Source organism: Buteo buteo, chromosome 23 (genome assembly GCF_964188355.1).
Source record: "Buteo buteo chromosome 23, bButBut1.hap1.1, whole genome shotgun sequence".
Lineage (NCBI taxonomy): Eukaryota > Metazoa > Chordata > Aves > Accipitriformes > Accipitridae > Buteo > Buteo buteo.
The window spans coordinates 15,528,169-15,540,903 of record NC_134193.1 but is presented as its reverse complement, the minus strand read 5'-3'; the positions used below and the strand labels follow the sequence as shown (position 1 = coordinate 15,540,903).

The 12,735-nt window shown below is 43.0% G+C and overlaps 1 protein-coding gene across 1 annotated transcript in view; it reads left to right on the top strand.

The window, feature by feature from the left end:
• Positions 1 to 11,732, top strand: part of BRINP1 (BMP/retinoic acid inducible neural specific 1) — a 107,465-nt gene extending 95,733 nt beyond the window's left edge. Inside the window, exons 8-9 of the mRNA XM_075054769.1 lie at positions 3,823 to 4,045; positions 10,390 to 11,732. Of these exons, the coding sequence (XP_074910870.1) occupies positions 3,823 to 4,045; positions 10,390 to 11,530 (1,364 nt within the window). The 3' untranslated portion in view covers positions 11,531 to 11,732. The remainder of the gene's footprint in view (positions 1 to 3,822; positions 4,046 to 10,389) is intronic.
• Positions 11,733 to 12,735: the final 1,003 nt, after the last annotated feature.

Here is a 12,735-nt window from a genome sequence, read left to right as displayed (position 1 = left end):
TCCCTCCCCTTGAGATTTCAACAGAGGAAGGTGTTTTTCATTTGCCATGTTAAAGTGACACATTGCAATACAGTTCTCTGCTGGGCTGTAGCCATATTCCACCCAGGGCTGGATTTTTTTCAGGGCTAGATGGAATGATTATCTTTATGTTTAAAGCTGCTGCATCTCATTCATCACTTTGTTGCATCATGCATGAACTTATCCTTTGAGATGAAAGTTGCTATCACAAAAGACTATAGTATTAGTATTTTGCTTCGTTTCAATAAATATTCCCGATAACTAGAGGATTTTCTTCATTATGAACAGCAGAAAAGAAATCTCTAATGACATCTGAAGGCTTTTCCAATATGTGGGCTGAAAGGCACATGAGTGCTCTGAAAGCAAATACCATTTGCACGGGAAGCTGCTGATAGCCTAAAAGATCTATATTCTATTTCTGATCTGTGTTGGATTGCTACGTCAATTTAAAAAAATCGTGCGGGGCAAATCAAGAGTTGGTATGATTTGGGATAGCATCTTCAAAGTCAAGGAGGCTGCAGTGAACTGATGCTGCTTTAAATCAGCCCAGGAGCTCTCTTAGTCCTGTGCTTCATTGCTCATGCGTAAATTGAGAAAAATAACACTGCCGCCTTCTTGGCATTTTAGTATGGCTAGCCAAAAAATTCTGCATCAGAACTGTGATTCTGGATTTTAAAGCAGCCTTTTGATTAAAAGTCATAGGGTTGTTATTTTTTCCAGTACTATTGCTTTCTGATGAAAATGTGATTTTATTTTTTTTTTAACTGAAAAGACAAGCACTGGAAAAATGAAACTTTCATCTTTGAAAGAGATGTTTGACTTGGCCATTTCACTGTGATGCCACCATTCTTCTCCAGAGGCTGGACTCTCTGCCCCATACCACCTGCGATGATGAGTCATAGCCATGGGACTGCCTGCAGGGACTGGGTGACTCGGCAAAAAGAGAGGCCATGTTGCATTATGGGAGATGTAGTCCTAGCCACCATCAACATTATCTGTGCAGATAAATTAAAAAAAAACAAATGCAGACAGACTTATTTGTTAATTGGAAATTCTCAGGTTTAAAAATGAAGTATACCCAGACAGTTACAAGGCTTAGCACAATGCAGCCATGGTCTTGGTTGGGGCCTCCAGGGATAGTTATAAATAAATATAAATAAATAATGAAGAAACTATTATTTTTGGAAAGTATTTTCTTTTTTTCACCCACCCCCCCTTTTTAAAAACAACCCCATCCAGCTTTTGTTTTGTCGGATTTCTTTTCTCATTTGTTTTTCCCCCAACGTTGCACTGCAGTATCAAAATGTGCACACTGCACTGAAATTTCTCCCTTACCCGTCTCTATGAAAAATGTAGCACATTCATCATCAGAGGGAAAAGAGCTTGGTCTTTTGCACAAACAGGCTTTTGAGGAAATTGATTTATAAGGGGCGGGAAGCAAATGCAAGGCTTTTACTGCTGAAAGGTACCAGGAGTAATCAGCATGGTCAACAGAAGCAATTATACATGATGATAGTTTCAGAGGACTACTGAACAGGAGAGAATCATTTTTGGGGAGGAGAAGGGCACTGAAAGCAGCATTACAAATGGAGTGAAAACCTGAGAGATGATTACAAAAAAAAATCTCAGTTATCTTTGGGGAAGAAAGGAGATAAGCAGATGTCCCATGGATCTTGATAGTGCAATGATGATAATTATTTTTATTAGGTGCACGGTTTCACCATGTGATGAGTAGGACATGAACATCCATTTACCATCTATGTAATGATGGTACTGACTAATGCCTTGATATTCTTTTTTAGGCAGTTAAGCATGAACTACAAGTTGCTGAATAATAGGAAAACTGTTAGGCAAATATATACAAACTTTGTGCGATAGCTTGTAAATTATCTAGTCTGATTTTCTCCAATAATTCTATGGATTATTTCTTTTTCAAAAAAGATACCAGCCTTTACAAGCTTTCATTTTTTGCCCTTTTTTTGGCGATTGTCCTCTTTTCCTTCTGAAAATGGGATGAAGGAATTTAAAAAAAAAGGTTAGGAAAGGAAGAAAAATAATGTAGAGAACTTACAGGAAAAGATGGCTGCATTTCTTCTTGGATACTTTGTGGGGTTTATGGCAGTGAAGCAGGACTATCACCACCACTAGATCAGGTCAGCCACGGTTTTGTCTAGCAGAGTCTAAAATGAGAGATCCTTCTACATCTCTGGGCAGCATGTTCCACTGCTGCATTACCTCTAAGTGAAGAAGTTTTTTAATAAATCACTTGAACTTCTTAAGCTGCAAACTGTCTATTACTCCTTGTTATATCATCTGTCTCTAATAAGAAGCATTTATCTCCTTCGTATTTGTAAGTACCTCTTAAACAGTCATAGGCTGTAATTAGATTGCCCCTTGGCCTCTTCTTCACCAGATTAAAGAAGTGCAGCTCCCTCCACCTGACCTTGTAGGACTTGTGCTCCAGGCCCTTGACCATCTCAGTAGCCCCCAGCTGTGCCCTCTCCAGTTTCTCAACACCCATCTTTAATTGGGTGTCCCTAAAGCTGGCAGAGAAATGTAGATGCAGCTTCAGTGATGCCAAGAAGAGGGAATCTTAACTTCCCCGACCTACTGGATTTAGCCCAGTATGCAGTTTGTGTTATTTCCAGTGAGAACATAGTGTTGACCCACCTTCAGCATGGTGCCCACCACAACCCCCAGGACCTTTCTAGCAGCTTTTATTCAACCGCTTGTTTCCGAGCCTGTACTGATGCGTGGGGTTGTTCTCTCCTGGTGCAGAACTTTGTTCTTTATTGTACTTTCTAGGGTTTTTTTGCTGGACAACTCCTTGTGTTTCTCAAGGTCTCAGTGTGTCAAACAGTTTTCTGGTATCAAAAACTGGGTTATTTTCTACTGAGAAAGTTGGAACCATCTGTCTTTTCCATATGAGGATATCCCAGTCTGGTAATCAGAGTCTAAGCAAACTATACTTCTCAGTTAGGAAGAAAGAGGTGGTCATAAACAGAAACAGTATCAGATTTTCTGTTTTGTGATGAAAAAACTCAAACAAACCCTATATAATGTTTTTTTCATTATCAAACAAAATCAAACAGAAATAAAGTCATCACAAAACAACATTTAACAACATATTTTTGGATCAATTAGATTTTTTCCTTTGGCTAAAATCGACACATTTTGTTCTGACCTTAGCCCTGCAAACTACTTTATTTTATTTTCATTCTTACATAAAGCAACTCATTTAACTTCAAATGAAGTTAAATGAGAAAAAAGAATCAGAATGCTCTTTTTAAAAAATGAGAAAGAAGGACATTTTAACACAATCGAAACCCTTCCTCTGGGGATTTTTTAAAGCTTTTTTTTCTCTTTTTTTTTAACACCACAAAGTGATTTGACTGGAACAACAAATGGCATTTTAGGAGCAGCTGAAAAACAATTTAAATGAGAACTCTTTAACTGACAATGATTACAACTCCCCGCTTTTTGTTCATAGCCCCTCGACTATAATCCCATGCTCCAGGGAATTTGCTCTCTTTTTTTTCTTCACCCTGTACACATTAACTGTATTGTTTCACCCTAATACTCTCTGAGTTTCATTTCCCATATGGGAGCGGCATCGGCCATGGAATTAGTGGGCTTCCTGGGGCAGAAAGACAGACCAGTGAGTTAATGGACATCACCTTCCTTTAGCAGAGCACTGATGGCCTCATACATCATTGCCGTTTCTCCATCCTGCTAATGAAAAGCTTTGTAACTTTGTTGTAGTTCAGAAACCTCTGTATTTCTCCACGTTTTTATGTGTTCCAGATGAGTTTAAATCCTTCATGAAAAGGCTACCTAGCAACCACTTCCTGACCATTGGGAGCATCCACCAGCACTGGGGGAATGACTGGGATCTGCAGAACCGCTACAAGCTGCTGCAGAGCTCCCTGGAAGCCCAGCGCCAGAAGATCCAGCGCACTGCCCGCAAACTCTTTGGCCTCAGTGTCCGGTGTCGGCACAATCCTAACCACCAGCTGCCTAGAGAAAGGTACCTTCATCCTTCATCGAGGATGAGTGTAATGTGATGGGTGACTGATGGAGCTGAGCCTGGGCTTGGACCTAAACCCCACAGCCGAAGTGTTTGGATATAGGGTGTGCTAACATGGAGATTTGGGGGGATAATGGTAAAGTCTGGGAGTGGGCTAAAATTTCTGGAGGTGTAAGTAACCTTTTGTCACATATCTAAACATATTCACATTCCTCCTGTGTGGTCTTACCTACCCAGGTGAAGGGCACCCACTTATTCTGTAGTGTTCCGCAAGAATATTACAGGGCTGACACCAGACAGCCAAGCAGACTAAGCTGCTTTTTAAGCAGTTTTCCCTCGTGTACCACAGCCAAGCTTTAAGCCTCCATTTGCTGTTAAAGTGGACATATGGAGCACAAGATGCTTCAGCCCATTTTTGAGTTGTGCTCCTCAATGAGTATAGGGAGAGTGAAAGGGAAGCTTTACTTTCACTTGGAATAGATCACATCTCTTCTACAAAATGCAGAGTGAACGTGCAAACCTGCACTGACCAGAAGCCTACCGATGTTATTACAGATGGAGAGAGTAGATTTTCCATTACAGCTACAGCAACTATTGATATCCAATAGTCACCTCCTGCTGGCTCCTTTCAGCCCTGACCTATGGCTGAGTTTAAGATTGCCTACAATAATTTTTGGAGACTTGCATCCATGGATTTTTATAAATATCTCTTGCTGTTTCTTTCTACATTGCCTGAAGTGAAGTTAATACTGAAAATCTTGGAAGAAATGAGTCCAAGTGCCTTTTCTTCCATGCTTCCCTTGGAAGGGTCAGGACAAGTTAACATTTGTAGAGGAACTGTTTTTTCGCCTCCTTCTTTACCTAAATATTCAGTCTCAAGAGAAAATTAACTGATTGAATGCTGTGTCCTGTTATTACCCAGCCCTCTGGCTTCTAAACACACTGAGTTTTCATTTCATCACTGTGCAGCTCAGGAAACTCTTCCAGGGCTTAACATCTCTTTAATTACCAAGAAATCTCATGTTTCTGGACAAAGACTTGATGGACTTACTAGGGATGAGGAGAAACATTTATTAAGTTTAAGAGATTATGAAAAAAAGTCTTTGGAGAACTTCCTAAAATTGGCCCATTCCTGCCAACTGGCTGAGCTGCTACAAACAAGCCAACTGGTGGAGGAGCCACAAGCATGTCCAGGCATTATTTCCAGTTGTGCCACAACAACAACAAAGCAAAGCAGCAGCGAGCAAATATCCAGCCAACCATGTTGCTGCATTCAGATAAATATGTCTTTAATATTTCTATTTTAAAAAAGTCAGTCACGCAGAAAGGGAGCCTCCAACTAATACTATAAAATCTGAGGGAAGGAGGACGAAATGGATGATGACAGCTGGATTTTTAAGTGACTGATGTGCTTGATTTGTTTAAGTCAACACCACAAAGCATATTATCATTCCTTTTCTTATTTGTCATTCTGCATTTGTAGCTAGGCCAGGGAGGGGCTTGGTAGACAGATGTGTAGTGGAAGAGGTATGCATTTCATCGTTCTTTTCACAGGGCTTGGAAATACTCTAATTTTCTAATTGCTACTGTACAGAACGACAGACACTTATCAAGCATACCAGTGGCTTTGAAAGGATGGAAAGGTTCTATTAAGAGCAAGCCTCTCTCTCTCTTTAATACAGATAATAGTGAGCCTACTTTATATATTCAAAAGCAATGTAAAAAAGAAATAGGATTGCTGTTGATTGTCCTCAGGGAAAGGAAGACATGGCGTTTCCAAAAGAAAGAAAGAGTAGAGATTTTGGCAATTAGGCTGATTCTCCATGACCTTTTGCAATAGCTAAGAAGGAAATATATATATATATATTTGCTCTGCACTGCTTTGCTTAAAAAACACCTCTTTGCAGGCAAGTTTGTTGGTTTAAAAAAGAAACCACTCCTCAGTCTTTAAAGCTTCAATGTTGAATGAGTACCTATAGTTGCATTTTTAAACTCTGGATGTAAAATATAAATAACATCCAAAGGAGGGGGGGTGGTTGATACATGTTCTGGGCTCCAGCCAAATTGTCATTAGTTAAGAATACATCTCACAGCTGCTGAGAATAAAAATAGCATTTTTTACTTCACTGTTCCATACAGAAAGCTCCAAAGTACCTCCACAGTAGCTAGTGCTGGTTGGAAAGTGAAAGGTGAATATGCAATGGAAAACTTGTTAAATCCCTACCTTTTTTCTTGCAATTAAAAAAAAAAAGAATCTGTCCTGCTGGATCAGGTTTTTGATTTTTTTTTGGGGGGGGGGGGTGGGTTTTTTGTTTGTTTGTTTATTTTTTGTTTTGGAATGGTTTGGTTTTCTAATCAGCTTAGACACCATCTACAATAAAGCTGCATCTTTGTCTCAAGGGACACCCATCAGCTTCTTCCCCTCCCCAGACCTGATTAATCCTGAAGGATGACGAGTCAGGAGGAGAGAAAATTATTCATCATCTTTCTGTATAACCTGACCTCCACTTCTGATCTGAAAGCCCAACACTGTCCTGCAAACCATTTTTTTTTGTCACAACAGATAGATTTTAAGTGGTGAAACATCTCTGCATGATTACCTGGCTCCCAGTTCCCAGCACTGCCAGGGGACTTGCATGTCTCCAGTGAGCAACAGCAAGAAAACACTGCAAAATAACTCTCACTCATAGCTTTGCCTGGATGTAATTTTTTTTTATTTTAGTTTTGGAATATAAGATATTAAATTTGAATGTAAAATTGCTTGACAGTGACCTTTGAAGACATAGTTTTCCTTTTTTTAATTTCACATGGTCTAGTACTTTATACTTTGAACTGGCAGAGGTAGCAAACATTAGGCAAGATAACTTTTGCTATGATATTAAGGGGAAGAAAGATAAACTGATGACTCCTTAATAAAGATAAAATAATTAAAATGAAAACCAATGGCTACTCTGCTACTGGCTTTCAGCTCTTAAACAATGGCTCTTTTCAGCTTCCTTCTGCCCTGACATCTCTTGGTCATATTCACATGAGTCTGAGCCATCATAGGTGTGTGTTTTAAGAAGTTATCTCCTGTCAGCTGAAGGGCTGTGACTGGTCCTGCATAAATTCTTATCCTGTCCCAGTTGCAAGACAAAATGGGGTAATTTATACCACTTTTCCTCTCTCACACTCTATCAGACTTCCCATTGTCATGTTTGTAGCCGATGCCCAGCTCTGCCCTGGGTTCTGCATTTTCATTTAATTATGTCCTTTATTGCTGCCATCAGCAGATGGTGGGTAGCCACTGCCTTTTTTTTTTTTTTTTTGTCCTACTTGTGTCTTTGCTGAATGCTAAGACATATACACACACCCACCCCCCCAAAAAACAACTCTCTTTCTCCCGTTCTCCTCCAATCCTTCCTCCACAAAGTTGATCAGGAACGGAAGGATAGCTTTTTTTTTTCCCCCCTAAGACAGAACACACCTCACAGACAGGGTATGGTCATCTTACTCTAATTGTTATTGTGTCCCCTGCTGTATAGCCTGACAGTCCTTGTCCCGTGAACTCAATGCCATTATCAACATGTAAAACCTGTGTAAAGCATCAAGCCAGCACTGCAGAAATAAACAGGGAATCCTGTGCACTCACCAGTGCATGAGGAAATCAGGAGAGTCGCGGTCACTCGCGCAGAGCTGGAATTGAGATCTACGCACAGGAGTTGTTCAGTGTATGTTTGGCTGTCGTTTGCATATTCAGCTGTATGAGGCTATCGGCAGCTGTACAAAAGTGGCAGCAGTATGTGCGCAGAGGCACACCTCTGACAGTGCCGAATACCTCCTCAAACCCACCTCAGAAACCACCTTTAGTCCTACGAGCAACCATTACTACCTCACCTGGAAGCCCAGTCCCATAAAAAGCAACAAATGTGACCGTGGGGAAATACTGTCCTCACCTCACGGACAGGGGCAGGGATGCTGAGAGGGTACATGATGGAGCTGGACATTTACCATCTGTCTGCCACCAGCCTGCTGCCACCGCTTTTCATTTTCTTTGTGCTGCTGGGCTTCTCCTTGTCCTTGTCTTGGTAGAAGTTACAGTGGGAGCGGGAGCTAGGGATGAAGCTTGGGGCTGCAGGAGATTTCCCTTCAAAGCAACCTCTGATTTTCATTGTTATCATCAAGCCCAATCATGGGAAGAGGCAGCATGCAGGAACTTTGTGCTTCCCCCAACCCAATGAACCCAGGTAGGCAGTGTGCGTCTGTTGGAGGGTTGCTTTGGTTTTAGTTCATCATCTACTTACTCGGTATTCCTCAGCTTCATGCTTAGATTAGTGGTTAGAAGCAAAGAAAGAAGCTTTCGAGGAGGTGCATAGAAGAATCAAGGTGGGATCACAGCGCCTTAGGAAGATTAAAACTTGGAATCTGGGTGCCTTGCTAAATTCAAGTGCATTCAGCTGGCTTTCCAAATAGGAACTGCAAGGCTTCAGATGGGGTAAAAAAATATTTGTATAGCTGAAATTGAGCAAAAATTCACCTATGAGCAGAAGGCAGACTCAGCCCCCAGGGGATGGTTTTGAGAGTGCTTGTTGCTGTCAGCAACACGTTTTGCAGTCACACTGTGCTGAGCTGTCCCCTCCCCTCCGAAGCAGAGCTGTCCTAGAAACCAGGAGGAGCCCTTTGCACTTTCTAGGCACCAGGGCTGTCACCGTCTCCCTCTATGGCAGATATTTACAGAGGTCACCGCGTTGCTCCCCAGCCAACCTTGTCTTTTCCACTAGCAGGAGTGCTCCGGTTAGCTGTGAATAGAGGAAAGAGACCCTGGCAGCCCTGTACCACAGGAGGAATGTGAAAATTCTCTTCCCACATCCAAGGCTTCAGAATTTTCCTGCTAATGCACTTCCTTTTTTCTCACTCTGTCTCATTTTTTTTCCTTTCACTCAGTTTCTTCCTGCTTCTTTTCATTCCTGCCTCTCCTCTGTCTTTCAGTTGTTGCTGTTGTTTCAGTTTTCCCTTTTCTCCATCCCTATTCCTCCTGCCCACTGCATTTCTTTCTTATTTTTCCTTTTACCTGTGTATTTTCCCCCTCTTTCTTCCTCTACTCTTTCTGCTTCTGCTCCTTGATTATTTCTTTCCTTCCAGTGCTTTCCTCCGTTTTATACTCTCATCCCTCCACTTGCTCCCTCCCCCTAATCATCTTGCTGTTCTTTGCTGCTGTATCATTTAATGCCTTCTTTGATACAGCCTACAGCTTAATGATTATTCGGAGGTCAGGCGATGCAGGTGCCATGAATTTCACTAATCCAGCTCTAAAAGCCTCTGTCCATAATCACTCTTCCCGTTCTACAGGGACTGAATCCTAATTTGTCATTAGCCAGTCCTCTCACTGCAGAGCTACCAAGAACTTTTTGCCCAGAGGAGACAATGAAGTATTCATTAGCTGGGGGGGAAGGCAGAGGGGAGGGAGCAGGCGGCTGAACAAGGCATTCTGCTGAAGGCTGCTGAGAAAGGAGTCGCTGTGCTGAGATTTCCCGGGGTGGTGGGGAGGGGGGAGAAGGGGGCAGCAAGGCAACATCGCAAGTGGGTTATACAAAAAGCAAGCGTGAGTTACAGTTTCATTCATTAGGAGTCGTTCCAGGGCTGCAGGATGTGGAGGTGAGGGTGCTGATATAGCAATTATGGGAGTGGTGGGCCCTGAGAATGGGCGAGTGTGGCTGCTTGTTAAGGGGAGAGGCAATAAGATGAGGTTAATTAGCAGCAGATTTTTTTTTAAGGAGAAGCTGTTCTAGCAGCTTTGTCTCTATGTACCCTGACTTCCACCCTCTTTTCTGCTGTTACTGAGCTCTGCACTGTAAGCAGAGGTTACTACTGGCTTTGCCTCATCCCATTACTGGTCTGTTTTTGGAGTGGGGAGAATTGCCAATGACATGGAGAGGAGTTTTCTCCTGCTAGTCTAGGAGTTACACTGATCTACAATGTCTGATAGCACCTCAGCCTCTGGCATGGCTTTATCAGCTCCGTTCCCGTGGTTGAATGTTGTCACTGTGGCACTGATGGGATCCTTGGCAGGAGACTGTGTCAGTCTCAGCTCCTAGAGCAGTGTGAAGAGAGACTTCAGATGATCAATTCTAACTTCTAGCTATTTCTTACAGGGCTTTTGCTCTCCACCAAAGGAGTGCACAGCAGATGAAAGATTCAGTCTAGAAATAGACTGGAATAGCTCCCAGATGCCACGGCAGGGCATCAATGTTCTGAGAGCTCTGCCTCAGATATATGCCTGAAAACACTGTGGCTCTAGTAAGATGCTAACAACAAAGACTCTGTGAGGCTCTACAATGCTAATGCTTTCTTCTTCCTACCTGCAGGACAATACAGGAATGGCTTACTCGGGTCCAGTCCCTGCTCTACTGCAACGAGAATGGGTTCTGGGGGACCTTTCTGGAAAGCCAACGGAGCTGCGTTTGCCATGGTGGCACCAGCCTGTGCCAGCGCCCCATCCCCTGCATCATTGGGGGCAACAACAGCTGTGCCATGTGCAGCCTTGCCAACATCTCTCTCTGCGGCTCATGCAACAAGGGCTATAAGCTTTACCGGGGTCGCTGCGAGCCTCAGAACGTAGACTCGGAGAGGAGTGAGCAGTTCATCAGCTTTGAGACAGACTTGGACTTCCAAGACCTAGAGCTGAAGTACCTGCTGCAGAAAATGGACTCTCGCCTGTACGTGCACACCACTTTCATCAGCAATGAGATCCGCCTGGACACCTTCTTTGACCCCAGGTGGCGCAAACGCATGTCCCTGACCTTGAAGAGCAACAAGAACCGGATGGACTTCATCCACATGGTGATCGGGATCTCCATGCGAATCTGCCAGATGCGCAACAGCAGCCTGGACCCCATGTTCTTTGTCTACGTCAACCCGTTCAGCGGGAGTCACTCTGAGGGCTGGAACATGCCCTTTGGGGAGTACGGCTACCCACGCTGGGAGAAAATCCGCCTCCAAAACAGCCAGTGCTACAACTGGACCCTGCTACTGGGTAACCGGTGGAAAACCTTTTTTGAGACTGTCCACATCTACCTACGCAGCCGGACTCGGCTGCCCTCCCTACTGCGTAATGAGACTGGCCAAGGACCCGTGGACCTTTCTGACCCCACCAAGCGTCAGTTCTACATCAAGATCTCGGATGTGCAGGTGTATGGCTACAGCCTGCGTTTTAATGCTGACCTACTGCGCAGTGCTGTGCAGCAGGTCAACCAGTCGTACACGCAAGGTGGGCAGTTCTATTCTTCCTCCTCTGTCATGCTCTTGCTGCTGGATATTCGGGACCGAATCAATAGACTGGCGCCTCCCGTGGCCCCAGGGAAGCCCCAGCTGGATCTGTTCTCTTGTATGCTCAAGCACCGCCTGAAACTCACCAACAGCGAGATTATCCGTGTGAACCATGCTCTAGACCTGTACAACACCGAGATCCTCAAACAGTCGGACCAGATGACAGCCAAACTCTGCTAACCCGGACTTTTCAGTGGACATGTTGGTGATTGATCCTTTTGCTGTAAAAAAATAAAAGAGAAAAAAAAATAGAAAAAAGTAAAAAGAAAGAAAGAAAAGTGGGGGGAAAGTAAAGAAAGGGGGGAAAAACAAGATTTGTAAAATGTAATTAATATACAAAAGAGAAAAAAAAGAGGAAATTCTTCATTTGTTGAAAACTAAACCCGTTCTAGCAGCTGTATAAAACTGTCAGGCATGTTTGTTATTTCTATAATCCGTCATAAAAGGGTAACACCTTACTCTCTCTTGACCTTGAGGGTGTTGCTTGCTAGTCCTCAGGGGCAGCAGAGTAAATAAAGGGAGGAGCAGAGAGCGGGGCAAACTTCTGTAATGAACTGTAAAGTTTTCTGCTATGCAGGTGCCAAGACAAAGAGACAAAAAAAATCAAAGCAAACAAACAAACAAGAGTTATATGTAAATGTAAAAGAACTGCCATTATTCCTATAGTGGGAGTAAATGGTTAAACATAAAAGATATTTCTTCTGTTGAGATTTATGCCAGCTTTATGTTGAGTTATTCACACAGCCTATGCTGAGCTTTGCTGGAGGACAGAAGGTGATGGCAGTCCTTTGAGAGTAAAACTAATGCCTGGTTGGTGGGAAGGCACCTAAGAGGTGGAGGGTGGGTGTAGTTCTCAGGTGTCTTCACTTTGGGAATTCCATCTTGGAAGAGTTTTCACCAGAGGTAGAGTCTCAGCACTTGCTGAAGAATGGGATGTGTCAGGTCCCTTTGGCTACTTTGTTGAACTGGAGTTCGTGCCCTGCATCATACTGCTGTCGTCTTCAGTGATGTCAGAGCTTAACCCCTTGAGGATCAGCACCTGTAAATCTTCAGAGTCACTCATCTTTAAGGTACTTCAACAGAGTCCCTATAACAGAGAAAACTAAAATCATATGCCACTTTGATAAACCTAGACTTAAAGGCAAACCCGAGTTTGGCTTTTTGCCTCGGGCTCTGGGTTTTCCAATGACAGTGGGAAACTCTCATTACAACAAAAACCAAAGCACAATGCAAGAAAACACATTACCAAGGAAACCTGGAGACACTGAAGGGTACACATGTAATTTTAGTTCTTTGGGGAAGCAAAAATCCCTTTTACGTTCTTATGTTTCCATGGCTATGAAAAACATCCTGGTTTCACTTACACTTTCTTTGTCCACAAAAAA